The sequence below is a fragment of the Ahaetulla prasina genome, chromosome 6 (genome assembly GCF_028640845.1).
Source record: "Ahaetulla prasina isolate Xishuangbanna chromosome 6, ASM2864084v1, whole genome shotgun sequence".
NCBI lineage: Eukaryota > Metazoa > Chordata > Lepidosauria > Squamata > Colubridae > Ahaetulla > Ahaetulla prasina.
In genome coordinates, this window is record NC_080544.1 from 20429062 (window position 1) to 20451277 (window position 22216).

The following is a 22216-nucleotide window of genomic DNA, read 5'->3' on the forward strand; positions in this document are numbered from 1 at the left end:
TTCTTGATTCGTGCAGTATACAGGTCCTCAATGGAAGGCAGGTTGGTAGCAATTATTTTTTCTGCAGTTCTAATTACCCTCTGAAGTCTGTGTTTTTCTTGTTGGGTTGCAGAACCGAACCAGACAGTTATAGAGGTGCAAATGACAGACTCAATAATTCCTCTGTAGAACTGAATCAGAAGCTACTTGGGCAGTTTGAGCTTACTGAGTTGGCACAGAAAGAACATTCTTTGTTGTCCTTTTTTAATGATGTTTTTGATGTTAGCTGTCCATTTTAGATCTTGCGATATGATAGAACCTAGAAATTTGAAGGTTTCTACTGTTGATACTGTGTTGTCTAGTATTGTGAGAGGTGGAAGTATAGAAGGGTTTCTCCTAAAGTCTACCACCATTTCTACGGTTTTGAGTGTGTTCAGTTCCAGATTGTTTTGTTGCACCACAAGGCTAGTCGTTCGACCTCTCGTCTATATGCGGATTCGTCATTGTCTCGAATGAGACCAATCACTGTTGTGTCATCTGCGAACTTCAGTAGCTTAACAGATGGATCATTGGAGATGCAGTCATTGGTATACAGAGAGAAGAGAAGTGGGGAGAGCACACAGCCTTGCGGGGCCCCTGTACTAATTGTACAGGTATTTGATGTGATCTTGCTTAGCTTCACCTGCTGCTTCCTGTTTGTTAGGAAGCTTGTGATCCACTTACAAGTCTGTTCCGGTACCTGTAGCTGGTTTAGCTTAGTTAGAAGAATGTCTGGAATGATGGTATTGAATGCTGAACTAAAGTCTACAAAAAGGACCCTTGCATAGGTCTTTGGAGACTCAAGATGTTGTAGGATGTAGTGCAGAGCCATATTAACAGCATCATGTTGATCTATTTGCTCAGTATGCAAATTGCAAGGGGTCTAACAGTGGATCCGTGATGGTTTTCAAGTAGGAAAGCACTAGCCTTTCAAAGGTTTTCATGACTACAGATGTTAAAGCAACTGGTCTGTAGTCATTCAGTTCCTTGATGGTGGGCTTCTTCGGCACTGGGATGATGGTAGAGCGTTTGAAGCAAGAAGGAACATAACACATCTCTAGTGATTTATTGAAAATATGGGTGAAGATGGGGGCCAACTGGTCAGCACAGACTTTTAAGCAAAAAGGAGTTATCTTGTCTGGGCCTGGAGCTTTTCCTGGCTTTTGTCTGTGAAATAGGTCCTGCACTTCTTTTTCTGTGATCACTAGGGGTTGTGAACCCAATGAAATGGGGTCAGTTGTAGGAGGCTTGGCTGTTGTTGGTGTGTCTGAGATGGGGGTTGTGGAGATAGGTGGCTGTAGTTTCCTTTCAAACCTGCAGTAAAACTCATTCAGGTCATCTGCCAGTTGTTGATTACCTTCAGCCTGGGAAGGAGGTTTGCCATAGCCGGTGATATTTTAAGAGTTTTCCACGTTTGCTGGTTCATTTGCTGAAAACTGATTCTTTAGCTTTTCAGAGTAGCTTCTTTTTGCTGCTCTGATCTCCCTTGTTAGTGCATTTCTGGCCTGATTGTACAGCATTTTATCACCATTTCTGTAGGCTTCCTCTTTGGAATGTCGTAGCTGCTTAAGTTTAGGTGTGAACCAAGGTTTGTTGTTACTGTATATTCGCAAGTTCCTTGTAGGTACACATAGGTCTTCACAGAAACTGACATATGATGTTACAGTATCTGTGAGTTCATCCAGGTCTGCAGAGGTATCTTTAAAAATATTCCAATCAGTGCAATCAAAACATGCCTGTAGCTTTAATTTTGATTCCTCCGTCCAGGTCTTCACTGATTTAATTATTGGTTTTGTGGCTTTAAGTCTTTGCCTGTAAGCAGGTACAAGGTGACTCATGCAATGATCAGAGTGTCCTACAGCTGCATGTGGTAAAGACCGATAAGCATCTTTTAGTGTTGTGTAGCAATGGTCTAGAGTATTCTTGCCTCTGGTGGACAATTGACATGCTGAAAGTATTTTGGTAGCTCTTTCCTTAAGTTTGCCTTGTTTAGATCTCCCAAAACAATGGCCAGTGAATCAGGGTGTTGGGCTTCAGCCTCCATGATTTGGTCAGCTAGAGTTCGTAATGCCTTGTTTACACAGGCTTGTGGTGGGATTTAAACAGCAATTAGAAGAAATGAGGAAAATTCACGAGGCGAATAGTAAGGTTTGCAGTTGATAATTAGTCTCTAAATTATTGTCACAGAATTTGTAAAATTATTTTAAAATCTTGACACCAGTTTCTGTTAATATAGGCATAAGCCTCCTCCTTTCTTTTTACCAGATGTTTCTGGAATCCTGTCTGATCGTTCAATCTGAAACCCTGGAATGTTCAGGGTGCTATTTTCTATTGATTCATTTAACCAGGTTTCAGAGAAGCATAGGACTGTTGAATTGCGAAAATCAGAATAGTATTTGTTTAAGAGGATTTGTTTAAGAGAATTGGATTATTCCAATTCTCAGTGGATTCTCAAGTCTACCCACAAAAAGCAATAAAGGAAAATGCTCAGCGGGGGAAAAGGGTGTTTGGAAATGTTTCTGGAGTGAAGAGATGGTATAGCTTGGTTTTGTGAATTGCAACAGTACATGTAGGTACATTCATGTTCTGTTGGTGCTTTTCTTCAATGCAAACAAGCAAAATACCTGTCAAATCCCTGTATGATCCGTGCCTACAAAGAACAACCAGTAAACTGTGCTAGTTCCCATTTCTCTCTTACTCTAAAAAAATCTTCAAATGTAGTGTGCTGGGGTGAGGGAGGGGGGGACATCTTAGGTTGAGCAGATGGGCTTAAAAGGGAAAATATAGATTTATATAGACTGAAGTAATCATAAAGTTATTAAATGAAATACAAACAAAGATGGCAGAGAAACCAAACTACGATGGGAACAAAGAAAAGGAAGATCATCCTTCCTGGAAATCTCAGCAGGGTGGTGGGCATTTGAATCTCACACGGCCTCAACCTAGAGGGCAGGTATAGCTAAAGTGAAGAGGTCCTTCCAGGGTCCTGATATGAAACTTGCAGGGCACCAACCCTGCCAGATCAAACCAGCTGGGCAGACACTATAGGAGACAGGTGATCCCTCAAACCCTAGGTAGGGTTTGATAGGTAGTGACCAGCGCCTTGAATCATATCTGGAAGCAAACTACAGTAGCAACCAGTGCAGTTCATGCCCATTATTGCTAAATTCTACCAGCTGAACTTTCTGGGTAGTCTTCAAGGGCAGCTCCATATAGAGTGCATTGCAGTAATCAAGCCATGAGGTGACCAAGGCATGAATCACTGTCTGCAGAGTCCCCCAGATATAGGAAATTACGGCCCTGGCACTTCTGGTATTCGGCTTCCCCCACAACTGGGATGTTGTTCCTGGAAGGACATCAAAGAGAGAATGCAATCCAGATATATTTATTTTAAAAGGGTTTAGAAATCACACACCGAATAACTTGATAGCCCAACAACTTGTATTTTTCTGTATCACTCATTTCTTCAACCATTTCAGAGGAGAGGCTAAATAAATAAATAAATGCATCTAGCTACAAAAAAGATTGTATGTTTTCATTCATTAGGAGTGGCTGTTTTTAACTATGTTTGGAAGGCTGCTACAGTTTAATGGCAGATGAGATTTATAATATACCAATAATGCAAATCTATATGTCTATGTCATATTAATTTTATTTTTTTTTTTTATTCAAAAAGTTTTTATTAGTCAAAAAAGGTTTATACAAATACATATCAGGTATGGTAAATTTTCATTTTTCTTATCTAAAATAAGAATTTTACTCAAATTTTTTAACACATACAACAGCCATAAGGCAAGCAGGTGACACGAAGTAGCTAAGTTTGCAAATTTTAAATACGTAATAAAGAAGAGTCAAGAATAATCAGAATATCGTACAAAAGAGAATAAGGAAAACCAACACAATCCCAAATATCTTTATCACTTCCTAGTTTTGGATCTCAGAACTCTGGGTTCAGCCTGACCCAACTCCAGGGCCGCAACAGCGGCAGCCGCTTCAGCCCCATGATCTATAACCTCCCCTTCTTCAATTCCTGGATCATCTGATTCCAGGAAGGCTTTGTGTTCCTCCACATAGGCCGTAGCCTCCACAATTGTACTGATTTTTTTCGTAATGCCCTCCCGGAAAATCATCAATCCCTCTGGCATCAGCCATCTGAAGCCCACTCCTTCTGGTACAATTTGCTTGACAAAAAATAATATTTCTTTCTTTTTTCACGTACCTGTCTGGGAATCTGCCTCAGAATGGCTATCTCCCTGCCCCTGTAAATCAGTGCCCCACTCCTATGTTTTCTAAGAATTTCATCTCTCGTCTCTCTTCTCACAAATTTGACATGAACCTCTCTAGGAACTGCATGCGTGCGTGCATATTGCGAATTAACTCTATAAACTCGATCCACATCCCAATTCATGAAATCAACACCTCTCCCAAGAAATTCTCCCAACAATTTAGTCACAACATCTCTCAAATCTTCTTGGTCCACTTCTTCCAAATTTTGAAACCTAAGGAAATAAGACATTTTATCCATCTGTAGTCCAAGCACAGCATTGCCTGTCGTCTCCTCTCTTTTCTGCACTGCCCCCATATCACCCTCCAGACCTTCCACTTTCTGCTTGTTTTCTGCTGAGACTTGTTGAGTATCCTTTAAATCCTTTTGGATAGTCACAATTTCTGCTCTTATTTCCGTTTGGCCTCTTTGCAAATCATCCAATTTCTTGTCCATATTGGATAACTTTTCCAGAATTCTCTCCATCTCTCCAGCAGTTGGTCTCTGACCTTTGCCATTTGAAAAAAAGTATTCAAAATCCTCAGGCAAGCACAGTATCCTTGTAATTTCCTCCGGATCCACCAGGGGGCACTCACAGGAGCAACGAGTCCAGAGTACAGTTAGTCAACCAGGAAGTCAAGGGAAGTGATGTCATCAAAATTCTCATAGTGAAGGCGGAAGCTGGACGCCACCACTGTTCCCCAGAAGGAGGGGGCCTCAAACCTTCCCTCCTAAATTCTCCATCACCTCTTCTCCAGAGCTCCACAAAACCGGTAATTTTCTTATTTTAAGTTCTCCTCTCCAGAATAACTCGTGCTCCTTCCAACCGCAGGGGAGAAAACCCCCGCACTCGGAGCACTCCACTCACGCCACCGATATTCCTTCCCTTCTCCTCCTCAATTCTTCTCCGTGCCCTGTTCACCACCAGGCTGCTGCAGTTATAAATCCAATGCCCGGATCACGAGCACAGGCGACCAAAATAATGGCCGCGGCCTGTGGCCTCCGAACCCCGCCAAGCCTAGGACGCGCCAGCATCGGTCCCCACAGTCCTGTATATCGGCTGGGAGACCCCTGGCGAGCCGTCCGTACGGCAGGTGTCCTTTTCGGAACACCTGGCCCCTGAGGGCCTCGGCGGCGGCCGGATTCGGGCGCTGGAGGCAGGAGAAACCTTCCAGACGTCCGTTGCCGCTGGATACCGGAAGTCGTCCGTCATATTAATTTTATTACAGGTACTACAAAAACATATGAGAATTTAAGAATGTTCAATACACGAGGTAAAAAATATTACAAAAATATACATAGAAAAGAATTTGATTTTAGTGCATTTTGGGGCTTGATACAACAATCACACCCAAAGGAAAGTTAAATGTATCATCCAAGAGGTAGCTTTAGTGTAGGATATATTTCCACACACATAAAATTGAATTCGTACACTGCTTCAATAAATGGCATTAAAACATGCAATGAGTTTGAGGTTCATAGTTCCATTTCCCCAAAAAATTGTTAGGATTAGAAAAGAGCATTTCAAACATCCTTACTAAAATTGCATCACTGCAGTGCCAAATAAATATTTCTCTTAAAATAACTTTAACATAGGGTGAAAAAACTATAATTAAATGGGGATCAGGCTTTGAAACAACATCTAAAACATTTCTTGAATTGTTATGGCATAGAGGAAGACGTAATACAAACAAATTGGGTCAATTCATGCTTAACTAAAGCGAGAAGTGATATCTGCATACTTTTTAAGACTTCTGTATAAAAAGCTAAAGCTACTCACACGAGCACAAAATCTTGATCAAAGGAATTCAAAATACTCAATTACATAGATATTATTTTTCAAAATGGGAAAAATACAAATAGATATACTGTCATAATCCTTTAAGATCTATTTTTAAAATGCCCAAATAGCTATTTAAGGCATCATTAGTGTGTAAAACAGCAAGCTGGAACAATCCAGTTTAGTACCTTCTGGCAGAATTCAGTGTATCAGCTTCATATTAGTGAAGATTTTCTCCTCGGTGTCTGTTTGTCATAAGAGTTTACAATGTAAAACATGTTCATATGCTCCTACAGGAATATTGAAAATGTAAGAAACATTAAGGAAAACACGTTTTTAGTTCAAGTACTATGAAAATTGTGTCCGGTTTTAATGCTTAACCTATATTTAGGTATCTGGCTTACACCATCCCATATTTTGAATCATTACACATATAGGTAATCCACACTAACTGGCCATTCCTTCAGTGATCATTCAAAATTATGGAGTCCCTGCAGTCACCTAACTGTGATTCAGGCACTTGGAAACCGGTGCTTATTTATGAGTCACAGCAACCCATCATCATTATTTGCAGCCTTCACAACTGGCTTCTAACAAGCAAAATCAATAGGGAAGCAGGAAGTTGAAAGTCACAGCTACATGATGTTGCACTTAAGAACAGTGGGTGATGCACTTAAAGAACACAGCCGGAAGGGACAAACTGCAATCCTAAATCAGAGGCAGCCACATGTTTCAATTTACAACTATGTCACTTAGCAACAGAGGTGCCAGTCTCAACTGCGGTCAGTAAGTGAGGACTATCTATAAAATGAAGCAGAACACGGAGCTAAAAAGGGAGCATCTTCTCAGAACTGTTAAATTCCCATTGAGTTTAAAATGTGTCATTAACTTAAAAAGAGACACATAAGGAATGCAATCTATTGCTGCCGGTGTGTTTAAGAGACTTATTCCCATGTAAGAATGCCCTGGCCTCCATACTTTTCAGATAATTATAAACCCCATATTTACTCCTGTTATCAGCAGTTGCAGTGTTTCTATCTCTACTAAGGGTTTAACTTCTACCTAAATCCAATTTCTCTAACTTTTAACACAGAGGTCCCCCAACCCCGGGCTGCGGACTGGTCACGATCCGCGGACGACCAAGAACTGGGCCATGCAAGGAAATGAAGCCTCATCCGCACAGACATGGGATGCAGGCAGTGCGCAAAACCACGTCGCTGCCCCCCCCAGTCTGTGGAAAAATCAGTCTCCATGGAACCGGTCCCTGGTGCCTTAAAAGGTTGGAGTCTCAGATTTAACAGTGAACTTAAGCCTCCGGAAGAATGAGCAGACCATGCTAAAACTGCCTCCTTAGATGGAAAGATGGATTTCAGTGCAAATACAATCTTCCCGTATCAAAGTCTTCTCTTACGCATGAGTGAGGGGTGCTCCACTTCCAAATGGGGTCTCCTCAACCAGGTTAAGACTTCCTTCAAGCCATGAAAGCAAGGAAATGGTATTAGAAGCAGCAAGCAGTTTTTGCCCCAACTACCATTCCCTGGAGGTAGTTGATGGGAGGAGTCGGGGAAGGTGGGGATTAAGCACAGATTTGTGACAAGTCAAAATTGGTGCTGCATCTAAGACAGAAGCTGACATCGTTGGTAAACCTGCCAGCTGTCCAACCTTTCATCCCATCTCTTACACTAAGTAATACTGGAAGCTCTCTAGTTAATGGGGCATTCTTGGTTCCTTCCACAGGCATTTAGCACTATCCTAGCAAACAAAAAGAAAGCAAACCATTTCTGTGCTAGGTGGCTGACTTGGTCAGCAGTAATTCCCCAGTAATAATTCCCCATTTGCTCACCAACTGCAGTAGTGTCCTAAGAATAGTGTGCTCTAGGGCAGGTGATGAGCTAGCACCTTATTGCATACATTTGGACTGGGGTGAAATTCACTTACCTTTCCCTACAGGCTCACAAATGTGAGCGTGCGTGCCTCCTCCACACATGTCCAGAGCCTTCTGTGCATGCGCAGAGGGTCAAAAATGGACCATGATGGCTTCCGGGCAAGTGGGAGGAGCCTTCCGCCGACGGCACTACAGGATCGCGCGATCTGGATAGATCCGGCTGAAATTTCACCACTGATTTGGACACTAATTTAGTAGAGCATTTTTTTTTTCTCAAGATCAAATTCTCACCAGCATCTTCAGAGAGATGATTTAAAAAAACCATTATCCTTTTAGTGAATGTTTGTGGAGGGAGATAAAAGACAATATTCAAAATAGACAATCACTTTATCTACTTTTGAGACTCTTAAGACCAAAAAATAAGGGATCAAGGGATAAAATTACTATACTTATAAAAGCTGAGATCCATTGTTTCTTTTTAGCTAAATAGTTTTAATTTTGCCTAATCAGAACACAATTCACTTCAAATGTTCTGAGAAAAAATTCCAAAAATCTGGTTTCATTTTCTTTAAATGAAAGTGATAAAGAAGCAACATTGTCCTTTTAGACTATATTTAACAGTTGATTAACATTTTACATTTTTTCATCTTCATTTAGAAGTCCTGAAAAGTCTTCATCTAAGCAGCCTGGCCAGAAAGACAATATATGTAAATGAAAAGGAAAGGATATCATAGCTTCATTCTTCAGATGATGAAGCAATTTCTTTAGCGGAAGGTAGAGACAAAGGGATGGTACACAGCCCAGCATAACTAACTTATGTTTGGCTCTTGTAATGGCAACATTAAGACGTCTCCAGTCCTTCAGAAGTTCTCCAACCTATTATTTTTTAAAAAGGAAAGCACAAAGAATGCTCACAAGTTCTCCATTACTTTCAAATAGTAATCATTCCTTTGCATTGGTTACACAGATCTCATCAATGATAACCATTAACTAACCCCAGAAGAATGGTGACCCTCTGCTTCATTTAAAATCAGTATGATTTCTTTCGTATAATTTAAAACTCTTGTCTTAAGCAGAAATGGTACGCCACTCTTTTAATACAACATTAGAAATTGTAATCTTTATAGACCTGATCAAAGTTAAGCATTTTTTTTTACATATTACCAACTTTTGCTACTAAAGATAAGCTTTGTTGGTGAAAAGTTGTAAAGAAATCAGGAAAATCAAACAATTTTAATTGGATCACTCTTCTTTAAAAATGTGGGCAGCTATTGAAAAACTGTTAGAAAATATTTTGAAAATCATTTTAATGCAAAATAAATATATTCAAATCTGGTTACTTTCTATAATATATTAACCTTTTTTTCTATTAGTTATTGTTATTTATACAAATGTTATTCTGGGTAAAAAATACCAAGAATGGATGTTTTAAATGATTGTATTCATCATTTTATCATATAAACGTGTGCATAAAGAGATTATATAATTCACTCCTTTTTTTCAGCTCTTTTGTTTTTTTCTTCCTTAACTCTATATTTAATTTTGTTATCTATCTTATTGTGCCTATTCTTATTAGTTTTATATCAAACTATTATTTATATATTGCAATCAGTTTTGGTCGCCACGATGTAAAAAGGATGTTGAGACTCTAGAAAGAGTGCAGAGAAGAGCAAAGAAGATGATTAGGGGACTGGAGGCTAAAACATATGAAGGACGGTTGCAGGAACTCGGTATGCCTAGTTTAATGAAAAGAAGGACTAGGAGAGACATGATAGCAGTGTTCCAATATCTCAGGGGTTGCCACAAAGAAGAGGGAGTCAAACTATTCCCCAAAGCACCTGAGGGTAGAACAAGAAGCAATGGGTGGAAACTAATCAAGGAGAGAAGCAACCTAGAACTAAGGAGAAATTTCCTGACAGTTAGAACAATTAATCAGTGGAACAACTTGCCTGCAGAAGTTGTAAATGCTCCAACACTGGAAATTTTTAAGAAAATGTTGGATAGCCATTTGTCTGAAATGGTGTAGGGTTTCCTGCCTGGGCAGGGGGTTGGACTAGAAGACCTCCAAGGTCCCTTCCAGCTCTGATATTATTATTATTATTATTATTATTATTATTATTATTATTATTATTATTATTATTATTATTATTATTATTATTATTATTATTATTATTATTATCTCTTTTATTTCTAAGTTAGAGCACCACTGCAGACAAAAGTGGCATGCTGAATTTTTGGTTTGGCCACTTACAACTAAAAGAAAGCATCTCTGATGCACAGAGTGTTAATACAAAAACAAGACTACTAGGGCTACACCTAATTGCCCCTCTGTCTTATCCATAGTGTATTTGGCTAGTATGCAAAACAATACATATGGACTCTTCAAACAAAGAGAGGAAACCTGGGAATCTTAGCTACAAGAAAATATCCAAAATGAAAACCAGTCACTCATATTAAGATCCCTTATTAGATTTTTTGTAGAAAGAAAAAAAGAATACTAATTGCTAGTACATCTTTTCCCTTTATCCTACCTGCTAGCACATGAACCTTATGTTCATAACGTAAGTTAAATGTTGGACAAAAAACCTAAAATACTTGGAACTATGAACAGGTGTATGATTCTATGGTGTTTACTCACATTTCCATCCACGTTGTTTCTTACAAAGGATACTATAATTACACTTTTGTCTCTCCCCTGGTATTTGTCCACGGTATTTACTTCTACATCAGTGAGATACGAGCCTGCCATCAAATCTGTAATGATCTTCAATTGATGTCTATATGGAGATATGACTCCAATATCTGAAGGCTTGCAACCAGCCTAAAAAAATAATCCCAGCGTTAAAACTATGGAAACCCAGATGGCTGTGACAGAATGCATTCCAACACTCATCCTTTCAGGAGATTTAGGAAAATAACGTATAGAAATGTCTTAAAAGAATCATATCCAATTTGTGCTACCCACTGATGATAAATGAACTTCTTCCTCTAATGCCTTCTTAATCTGATGTTAACTACTAATTACTTTTAATTTTAATGCAACTTTATTCTTAGGTCTAAAGGTCAGAAGGTCAGTCCACCTTCTGCTTTTATCTTCTCTTAAACCTGGGGTGAGCAAGCTGAGGTCCACAAGAAGAAGCCACATGCTTCTCTGACATTGCTCCCTTATTCCTTGCAACTGAAATAAATTAAGGAAATCAAATGTGTCCTCTGGCTGCAAAGACTATGCCCACTCATCCTAATAACATTAATTATTGGCATATTTTACTCCCATACACTTTTTAGCTTATTCATCACAGAAATGTATTTTTGTGGATAGCTATCCCAAGATCTGGGTTATATAGGAACAGATGTAAGTTCTTTGGCGATCATGTGGAATGTGTGTTTTGTATCTCAGATAAGAACGCAACGCCTGCCATTCATTCACACTGACCCACACAGGCTGGAAAAAACAAGATTCTGCTGCTTTAAAGAATCCAATCATTAAATTAAACGCAACTCTTGAAGCAGCAGCACCTTCTCTTATTGCATTTTGCAAAATCAGAAGTTGTTCTTTCAAATCATTTTTGAACTCAGTGCAATGCTTTCTGTTAAGAGCAAAATAAAAGTGGAAGCCTTTGCACTTTGTGAACATTATATGCAGGGATGGGCTTCAAAAATGTTAGCAAGGGGTTGTCTGCCCGGTTGCTGGGTAGGCGTGGCCATGGTGGGTGTGGCCTAGTCAGCCCCCTGCACCATGGCAAGGGGGGGTGGTTTTGCCCCCTCTGGGCTCTGGAGGCTTTCCTTGAGCCTTGAGGAGGGCGAAAACATCCTCCCCAGGCTCTGGAGGCCCTCTGGAGGCTGGAAATGGGCACATTTCAGGCTTCCCCAAACTTCCGGTAGGACTGTTTTTCACCCTGCCCGAGCCTCTGTGTGTGCCCTGCACTTATCTTTATCCAAAATGGGCCGCGTGGGGACTCCTGGGTGGGGCGGGCCAGCCAGGAATGGGATTTGGGGGGTTTTCCAAACTGCACAGAATCTTAGCTAGAGGTTCTCCCGAACCCCTGCGAACCCCCAGCAGTCCACCCCTGATTATACCCCCCGTTACTACAACTACACACTACAGTGATTTCTGCTTTAATTCTGGACACATGTCAAGATTGATCTATTATGCACTAAACCAGAGGTAAGCCCCTTTTCCCACCTGAAGGCACCTAAAAGAAGGAGTATTTCAGGTGCTTTATCCACATCTACATAAAAATCCTGCTGCCTGGCACCCCTACAAACTTCCTATTTTTAATAGGAAGAAAGAGGGAAAACAGATCTGCTTCCCCACAGGAAAAGAAGGGAAACTGCATTCTACCTCACCCCAGAAAACAATAACAAACTGCCAGCTTTTTTCTGCAAATGAAATGAACTTTCAACAACTTGTGATTAGAGGAAATTCGAAGCTTGGTTTTCAAGTATCACGAATTCCAAGGGACAAAACCAACCTGCGGGCATGAATCACCAATCTCATCACACCCCCAAAACATATTGAGGCCAGGCAATTTGAAGGACTGACCTAATAAGTGTAGACTACTAGTATACCTCTTTATTTATCAAGTATCTCAACATAAATGCACAAATAAAATCTCTATAGTGTTAAATGCAAGAGAAATACCTTTAAAAACATGGATGTGAGGAAGAACACCAGTCTGGCTTCAGTCATGTTACTTATACAACCTTTTTCTGTCTGTTCTGGGGCTTCAACCTAGATTAAAGACCAACATCATATATCTGAATCCACAGCAATGCAAATCTCAAGTTGTTAGTTTAAGAAGACTATATCGAGCTATATCAAAAACTGCTGCAGGTAATTATATACCATATTTTTCGGAGTATAAGACACTCCAAAATATAAGACGCATGTAGCTTTTTGGGAGGAAAACAAGAAAATTTTTTGCCTCTGCCTCCAAGCAATTTGCCTCCTTGCAGCAAACAGCAAACAGCGTGGTCAGCTTCAGATTTAGCACGAGCAGCTGATTGGCAGTTGGATCTGCCTTCCAGAATTCCTATCAGCTGTTCCAGACTACGGGAATCACCACCACCCATTGGCGGCAGCGGCACCCATCAGGCTGTCATCTATCACAGCCTCTGCACGCCCCATTTTCAGCCTCCGCACATCCCATTTTCAACTTCCATGCATCCCATTGCCGCCGCCGCCGCCTATCCCCATGCCTGGAACAGGCCGAAAATGGGATGCACAGAAGCCGAAAATGGGGCATGTGGAGGCTGAAAACAGGATGCGCGGAGGCCAAAAATAGGGCACGTGGAGGTGGCAATAGGTGATAGCGGTGATGGGCGGTGACAGTGCCGATAGGTGGCGATATCGCCGATGGGCGGCGGCAATCCCCGCAGCCTGGAACAGCTGATAGGCAGTATCCCGGGAGGTTGATCTACCCGCCAATCAGCTGCTCGTGCTAAATCAGGCTGTGCTGAAGCTGATCACGCTGTTTTCTGTTTGCTGCAAGGAGGTAAATTGCTGGGAGGCAGAAGCTGAAGGGTGGAGGCTGGCGGGTGGACAGGGCTTCGGCAACATTCGCCATATAAGATGTACAGACATTTCCACCCACTTGGGGGGGGAGTGCATCTTATACCCCAAAAAGTATGGTAATTATGCGGAAGGGGACAAATTTTACACTAATGCCAGTCTTATTGGAATTGAACATTTGGACATTTTCCAAAGCAAATTGCTTTTAATTGAACCATTTTCAAGGTAGAAAAAGAGAATAAATAATATTTAATTACTACATCAAGGGAAATGGAAAAGGAAAAAAAGACAGGATAGAGAATAGACGGAAGAGAGCAAAAATAACTGATAAGACTGTTGGGATAAGAGAGAGATTTACACTGGATGAAACAGAGAGGCCATTTTATCTTGCTCAAGGACACAACCCTGAAGCTGACCTGACACATGGTCCCTGCCACTATTCTCCTGATGGAAGTTAAAACCAACTGTCAGAGACCTCTTCATATTAATTCTGCACCTTCAATTTCCTGAGAAACAGAACAAAACCCAACATCAAAGTGCCTTGGGGATGAGAAGAGAGGCCCAATAACAGTTACCTTCTCTGTGTTAAGGAAACAAACGGGATTATTTGGATCAAGTGTTTCTTTTAGCCATGTTTCTGAAGAAGACCCTTCCAGTTTTAGTTTTTTTAAATTCGGCAAGTCAATGATAGCTCGGGACACCTTTTCAGAGCCACATTCCAGTTTACCATCATACACCAGCTTGTTGCTCAATGACATAATTTTACTAAAGGGATTTAAAATGGAAAAAAAGAACGAGTTACATTTTACCAGTCTTGTGGTGCAGCGAAACAACACGTTTCATGCTTACATACCTGTTCATTCGGTACTGGACAGTTAGATGCACAACAGCATTCTTATTTTGTTCTAGCCTTTTGAATAAACTTTCACTCATGCCAAGTTCTCTGCAATAAAAATTCAGCCAGTGACTTGCATGTAGCATGGCTAACAGTAAGCATACATTCCTACAGCACGTCATGCGGCCTACCTTGCTTCTGGATTTTGCACAAGTGGAGGCAACTGCTGATGGTCTCCCACCAGCACAAACCGAAGTGAATAGAAAAGAGGGCCAAGGCAGATGGGCTGGCTAATCTGAGAAGCCTCATCCACTATGCAGAAGTCAAAACGTTTACGAGTGAAGATTGGATGGTTTATTCCCATGCATGTTGTTGCAATGACTGGCTGGAAAAAAATGAGAAAGTATGATGATGAAAGATGAGAAAGTATGATGATGAAAGATGAGAAAGTATGATGAAGATGATGAAAAGCACCTTTTTCAACCCTAAATCAGAAATGCGTTCAAGTTCAACCAATACTAGACTGTGTCCCCTGTACAAGTTGTTGTTGTTGTTGTTGTTGTTGTTATTATTATTATTATTATTAATAATAATAATAATAATAATAATATTTTTATTTCTAGACCGCCCTTCTCCCAAAGGACTCAGGGCGGTGTACAGCCACAAGTAAAATACAGAAAGAAAACAACAGTACAAAACTAAAAACAACCCTTAAAAAACCTATTTAATTTGGCTACTTATAGATAAAAATATTCCCACTAAAATACTAAAAAATTTAAAAACCCATACAATTTAATAATATAAAATCTAAAATTTAAAATTTAAGCGAGTCCAGCAAGACGAAATAAGTAGGTTTTGAGTTCGCGGTGGAAGGTCCGAAGGTCAGATATTTGTCTGAGGCCAGGGGGAAGCTCGTTCCATAGGGTAGGAGCCCCCACAGAGAAGGCCCTCCCCCTGGGGGTCGCCAGCCGACATTGCTTGGCTGACGGCACCCTGAGGAGCCCCTCTCTGTGGGAGCGCACCGGTCGTTGGGAGATAGACGTTGGCAGTAGACGGTCCCGTAGGATTAAATGCAGTTCTTAAATGCAGTTCTTAACTTAATGTCTCTCTGTTGTCAGAATTTGAGGTGGAGCCGAGTATAATTTATTACACCAGCTGCCTATGGAGATTCTCAGTCATCCAGGTCATGGTTGTCCCAAAGGTGCTTTTTTTCAAGAGGCAACTGGACTTTTTGGCTTTTCTTTGAAGACATTTTGCTTCTTGAGCCAAGAAGCTTCTTCAGCTCATTATTCCAGCTGTCTATATACCTACCTATTTTCCCTCCTAACTTTTCACGAAATTGGTGGCAAGTTGATCAAAGGTGAAGTGGAATGGTAAATCTTTCTCTGCAACCATTTATCAGTCACGGATTATTTACAGAAATTTAAATGGTAAGATGTTTGTAAGTGTGTTGGTAATAACCTCTGAGAATTCCTTTTTACCTTGTAGAATATATAACAGGCTGGCCAACCTCTGTATTCTTTGGACAACTCTTAATTCCCTTAGAATTTTAGGAATATACATTTATTATCTCACAAGCTGATCCTCTCTAAGCGAACAGGTTTCATGTTAAAATTTGCATCATCTAGTTCAGGGGTCAGCAACCTGTGGCTCTGGAGCCACATATGGCTCTTTCACCCCTCTGCTGCGGCTCCCTGTCACTCAAAATATGCATCACAACCGCCAATGTGTGACACCCGCTGGCATGCAATTTATTGAGCTTTTCAACCCCCAGTAGGCCAACCATCGATAAATCCAAGAAAAGAAAAGTTCCAGAACAAAACAGAACATTTAATTCAACTACGTATGCTAGTTTTGTAGCCGCTCAGGAAATAGTAAGGCACGGGAAGGGTTTTGTGACTCCCAATGTTTTCTTTTCTGTGGGAAATGGGTCCAAATGGCTCTTTGAATGTTTAAGGTTGCAGATCCCTGATCTAGGGGCAAAGACTCCCAATTACAGAGCCCCAAAGTGGCTTTTGTTATTTGCAGGGATTCCTTTCCAGCACAGCAACTGTGGATTACAATATTACAAATCCTGAGAATTTGAAGGAATGTAGCTTATGAGTGGGCGAATCCATCTTCTTTTGCACATGTGTAAAGCAAGAAAAATTTATCAAATTCTTGACCGTGGATACTGAGATCTATTCTCTTTTTAAGCAGTAAAGTCATGCAGAATGGAACTATGGCTAAAAGCCTCTTTGTGAAAATCATGTATATATAATATGAAAAAAAATTAAAGATGCAATATCTTTGTTGTAAATATGAATGCGCCTTTCTTATTCATTTGATTAAAACCTAGTATGATATCTTAATGAGGACATACATATTATGAAATTAAAACAACATAATATCACCAACATAAACTTCCCAATAGAGATACTTTTTAGGAATACAAGATTCCTGAAAGGCATTTTACTTACCTGACTTTGGTATAGTTCCTCCAACTGAGCCACAGTTTTAATACACTTTGATCTGCAGATCTCTTCTTCTGTAAATCTCTTTATGTCTGGATGAACCTTCTGAGCTCTTCCTAGCCTCAAAAATCCTACTTTGAACTTGGCTAACTTAAGAAGGATATTGTCAACTGCTGTATGGGTAAAACTAGTTAAGAGAACGCTGAAGCCACAAGCATAAAGAATCCGAACCTAAAACAGGGGAAAGACAACCAAGGAAAAAGGAACTTTAGCCTGTTAATTTAGTTCCCCTGCGCTGATTCCTATCCCAACCCACCATAAGTAATATGAGAGCAGATCAGAAGGCATCAATACTTTTACATTCAGAAAATGTTTTCAGAAAGTCTACAGAATTATACAAGCCGATCTCACCGAAGTAGTCCATCCCTGGACCTTTTTCACTAACTGCTATGCACATATGCAAATTGTATATAATTTTTTTTAAATTATTTATTTATTTTAGAGAATTTATATAGCCACCTACACCTCACAGCAACTCTAGGTGGCTTACAGACAGTAAAAACACAAACTAGAAAAATAAAAATAGAATAGAATAGAACAGAACAGAACAGATTTTTTTATTGGCTAAGTGTGATTGGACACACAAGGAATTTGTCTTGGTGCATATGCTCTCAGTGTACATAAAAGAAAAAATCATCAAGAATCCTAAGGTACAACATTTAATGATAGTCATAGGGTACAAATAAGCAATCAGGAACCAATCAATATCAAAATAAACTGTAAGGATACAAGTAACAAAGTTATAGTCATACAAAAATATAAAAGATAAAATAATAATAATAATAATAATAATAAACCCCCCCACCCCCACTCAGAAACAACATACACTCAAATCACCCCTTTAATCGGCTCCATCCCATTCTGGGTTCCTAAGGCTTGCTGGCAAAACCACGTCTTCAGGGCCTTGGAAAGAGTGGGAGCCAGTCTAACTTCTGGAGGGATGATATTCTTGAGGGAGGGAGCCACCATGGAGAAGGTCCTTCTTCTAGATCCCTCCAGATGTGGGGAAGGGACCCACAATATGGTCAAATTTGTCAATGGTCAAAAATTTGGCAACTCCAAATCTCAACCAACAAATGCTCTGTCTTACACATTGGCAGAAAGAATCAGAACACAAAATACAAACTGAGTAGACATGACTTTGTAGATGACCCTCACTCTGTCAAGGACCTTGGAGTACTCATATCAAATGATCTAAGTGCCAAAGCCCACTGTAACAACATCGCCAAAAAGGCATTAAGAGTTGTAAACCTAATCTTGCGTAGCTTCTTCTCCGGTAAGATTACACTACTAACCAGAGCATACAAAACATTTGCTAGACCAATTCTTGATACAGCTCATCTGTCTGGAACCATCACTGCATATCGGACATTAATACAATTGAGCGTGTCCAGAAATATTTCACAAGAAGAGTCCTCCACTCCTCTGCTCGCAACAAAATACCTTATGCCACCAGACTCCAAATTCTGGATTTAAAAAATTTAGAACTACGCCGCCTTCAATATGACCTGAACATAGCTCATAAAATCATCTGCTACAATGTCCTACCTGTCAATGACTACTTCAGCTTCAACCATACCAATACATGAGCACAGGATAGATTCAAACTTAAAACGAACCGCTCCAATCTCGATTGCAGAAAATATGACTTCAGTAACAGAGTTGTCAATGCCTGGAATGCACTACCAGACTCTGTGGTCTCATCCCAAAATCCCCGAAACTTTAACCTAAGACTGTCTACTGTAGACCTCACCCCATTCCTAAGAGGTCTGTAAGGGGCGTGCATAAGAGCACCTGCGTGGCTACAGTTCCTGTCCTAATGTTCCCTTTAGTTGTATTCATTTTATGTTTTCAATTTATGCTTATATATATTATTTAATATGTATTTGACAAAATAAATAAATAAAAAATAAATATTCCTTGCTTCCCTGCTCTAGTGGATCGGGTGAATGTGACCAGCAAGAGACACTCCCTCAGATAACCTGGTTCCAAGCCGTGAAGTGCTTGAAAAGTGATAACCAGCACTTTGACTTGCGTCTGGAAGCAAATTGGCAATGCAGCTCCCGCAGGAGAGGTGACACATGTGTCATGTGACATGAGTCTGAATCTGAGGGAAGACGAATAGCTGACAGAGAGCGAGAGAGTGGCTCCGTTGGCTGTGGAGGAAACTGGGGAAGGGCAAAGTCAGGCTGGGCAAAGCAGGGGAGAGGTAGAACAAGGGAGAGGGGGTTCAGATGAAGACCAAGGCCCACCCCCTCCTCATCCTAGTACATGCAGGGAAGAATGGAAAAGACAGCAACGTGGGTTGTGTGGCTTTACGAGGGAGGAAAGGGACCCAATTCCCTTCACAAGGCACACCTGGGGATGGAATTTAAAGGAGAGGCAAATGGGAGGGGCGGTTGTCGGGAACAAACACTGAGTTCATCTGGTGTTAACTGCTTTATCTGAATTCCTAGCATCCTCCCAACTGGTTTGATTTACTGCCATGCTACTTCACTTCTAGAATTCCTTATCTTGCTTACCCTACCGGATTAATTACCATATCTTGCCTTGTTGGATTTATAGTTGGAAGTTTATGTTTATAACACTTGGACTGGAGTATTTTCAGCCAACGGTTGTTACAGTTTTGTGAGTTTTTCTCCAGACCAGAAAGTAAAAGGGATGTTGGGGGCAAAGTTGGAGCTAATAAAGGGACTCATACTTATTCTCTGACTGTGTTGCCTTTGTGCCACGCCCCGGATTATTTGCACACCGAGGTCTGTACAAAGCCACGTGGAGTATTGCATTTTGAACCAACTGGAGCTTCTGGATGCATTTCAAGGGAAGCCCCCTGTAGAGCGGGTGGCAATAGTCAAGACAGGAGGTGACTAGGGCATGAGTGACTGTATCAACCGTACAGATTTCCTCCACACTGTAGGAAATCCGAGTGGAAAAATGAGGGACTCTATTCTCATGTTTCTGGCAAGTAAGGATCTATGCACTATGTATAAGTTTTGTTTTTTTTTGTTTACATTTATATCCCGCCCTTCTCCGAAGACTCAGTGTGTAAGGCAATAGTCTCATTCTATTTGTATATTTACAAAGTCAACTTATTGCCCCCCAACAATCTGGGTCATCATTTTACCTACCTTATAAAGGATGGAAGGCTGAGTCAACCTTGGACCTGGTGGGGCTTGAACCTGCAGTAATTGCAGGCAGCTGTGTTTAATAACAGGCTTCTTACAGCCTGAGCCACACCGCGGCCATACAAAGTTCCAGGGTGAGCAACTTTTTGATAGTCAATAGCAGTTTCAGTGCAGTGGGCAGATTGCAATGCAAAGCAGATGGCGAGTAGGAGAATTGTGATTTAAATACAGGTAATCCTTGTTTAGCAACTGCCTCATTTAGCAACTGTGCACAGTAATGATGAAAAAGGAACTTTATGAGTTGAGTTGCCAGTCTCAATTGTGGTTACTAAATGATGACTACCTGTATATTAAACCTATTTCAGGTCATATTTATTTCTTTCCATCTTAGTGACAAAACACTGTCATTAGTTTTCAGCAACTATAGCTCTGCAGGCCAAAAAAACACAACAACCAGGAATTGAAGGCCACCCGATACCTTAAGATTTGAGTGTTCCCATATTTGAGGGTCTCCTACAAAGATGAAGAGGTCAAACTATTTTCCAAAGCACCAAAAAGCAAGATAAGAAAAAATGGATGGAAACTAATCAAGGAGAGAAGCAACTTAGAATTAAGTAGAAATTTCCTAAAGGGGAGAGCAATCAACCAATGGAACAGTCATGGGAGGCTTTCCAAAAGCGACTGGACAACCATTTGTCTGAAATGATACAGGGTCTCCTGCTCCGGAGGGGTTGGACTAGAAGACCTCCAAGACTCCTTCCAACTCTATTATTCTATGATTGCCCATTCTGATGTACACAATGAAGATTATAGAGGGTTGGCACATTTATTCACAATCAGAAGCAACTAGCCTATGTGCTCTGACATATTTTTTTGCCATATTGGAGAGGGTTCTGAACTTCCCTACTGGTAAAATGTGAAATAGCTACTGAATTTATACATGCTGCAGGTATACAGATCTGAGATTTTCAATGACTTAAGTGTCAAGAATTTATTGCTTCAATAGATATCATAAATAATGTCCACATTAAGAACATAGCCGCATCCTGGTTTGTTTCGTTAAACAATCTTTACATTATGGACGTTAAAACTTGAGTATCAAAATTATCATATTCACCCTAGCGTTAGATCAAACTTTTAAACAAAGGGGCAGTTGCTAATCCTTTTTCAAAGTCAGAAAGCCCAGATGTCAAATTCAGCAGGTTCTGACAGGTTCTGGAGAACCGGTAGCAGAAACTTTGAGTAGTTCGGAGAACCGGCAAATATCACCTCTGGCTGGCCCCAGGAGTGGGGTGGGAATGGAGTTTTTGCAGTATCCTTCCACTGCCATGCCCACCAAGCCACGCCCACAGAACCGGTAGTAAAAAAAATTTGACTTTCACCACTGTCACAGGCTTATACAAGACCTTACCAAAGCACAAATCGTCGTAGTCTTTCCCGTTCCAGGCATACCAACAATAAGGGTGTAATCCTTTGAAAGGAGAACTTGTTTCATTGCTTGTTTCTGGGGTTTATTCAATCCTAGGATTTACCAGACAAAGAGAAAAATAATTAACCCGCCATGTTAACTAAAACTGTATTCTACTTCTTCTCTGTAAACAGCATTAAGAGAGAATGGGATGAGATGTTCCACTAGTTAAAAAAAGTGCGTGTCAGAGAGAACTAGTTGGAGAAACACCTGTGGGCTTACTTGTAAGTTACTTTACGTCTGACTGCTGAGTCCTGATATTTGCAAAAAAGGTGGAAATGTGTTAACCATCCTAAAGAAACCAGGGAATACATTGGCTCTTTAGGGGAAATTGTCAAGATTGAACCGCTTTGCTTCTTTCAAACCTTATCACTAGTCGACTTGCCAATGAACTGGGGGGAGGGAAGGGTGAAATGGAGCACTGAGAAGTTGTGTGGGGATCGTGAGAGCCTGGAAACCATCAAGGTGCTTGAGAAGGAGGTGGACTGTTCCCATAACAAAAGGACGTCTCATAATTGGACAATGTGATCACCCAGGGGAGGGGAGAAGAGGAAGCTATTATTTAACTAGGGAAATAATTGAGCAGGGAAAACCAGAGCTGGTTTTGATTCTTCAGTACCAAAATGGTGTATCCAATAAAGTTTTACTTTTGGGAATTCAAAACTCCCAAGAGTATTTCCTTATTTTGGGTTCAGTCGAACAGTTGGCAGAAATTCAAAGTGTTTCTTCAGCCCAGAAAATTGTATATACTAATACACTTAAAAATCCAGCAAAAAAAATACCCTCCCTCATATGGTATTCCTAAGAATTACAATT

The 22216-nt window shown here is 40.6% G+C and overlaps 1 protein-coding gene across 2 annotated transcripts in view; it reads right to left on the reverse strand.

Annotated features, from left to right (window-relative positions):
• Positions 1-5490: 5490 nt before the first annotated feature.
• The window catches only part of DNA2 (DNA replication helicase/nuclease 2), a 31193-nt gene continuing 14467 nt past the window's right edge, over positions 5491-22216 (reverse strand). The window contains exons 13-21 of one of the 2 annotated variants that reach the window (XM_058188623.1): positions 21344-21453; positions 16754-16978; positions 14486-14679; positions 14313-14402; positions 14035-14224; positions 12590-12679; positions 10586-10768; positions 8677-8823; positions 5491-6371 (exon numbers count right to left, since the gene is read on the reverse strand). In XM_058188623.1, coding sequence (XP_058044606.1) covers positions 6315-6371; positions 8677-8823; positions 10586-10768; positions 12590-12679; positions 14035-14224; positions 14313-14402; positions 14486-14679; positions 16754-16978; positions 21344-21453 — 1286 coding nt within the window. In that variant the 3' untranslated portion in view covers positions 5491-6314. The remainder of the gene's footprint in view (positions 6372-8676; positions 8824-10585; positions 10769-12589; positions 12680-14034; positions 14225-14312; positions 14403-14485; positions 14680-16753; positions 16979-21343; positions 21454-22216) is intronic. The other variant, XM_058188622.1, reaches the window with a different exon arrangement.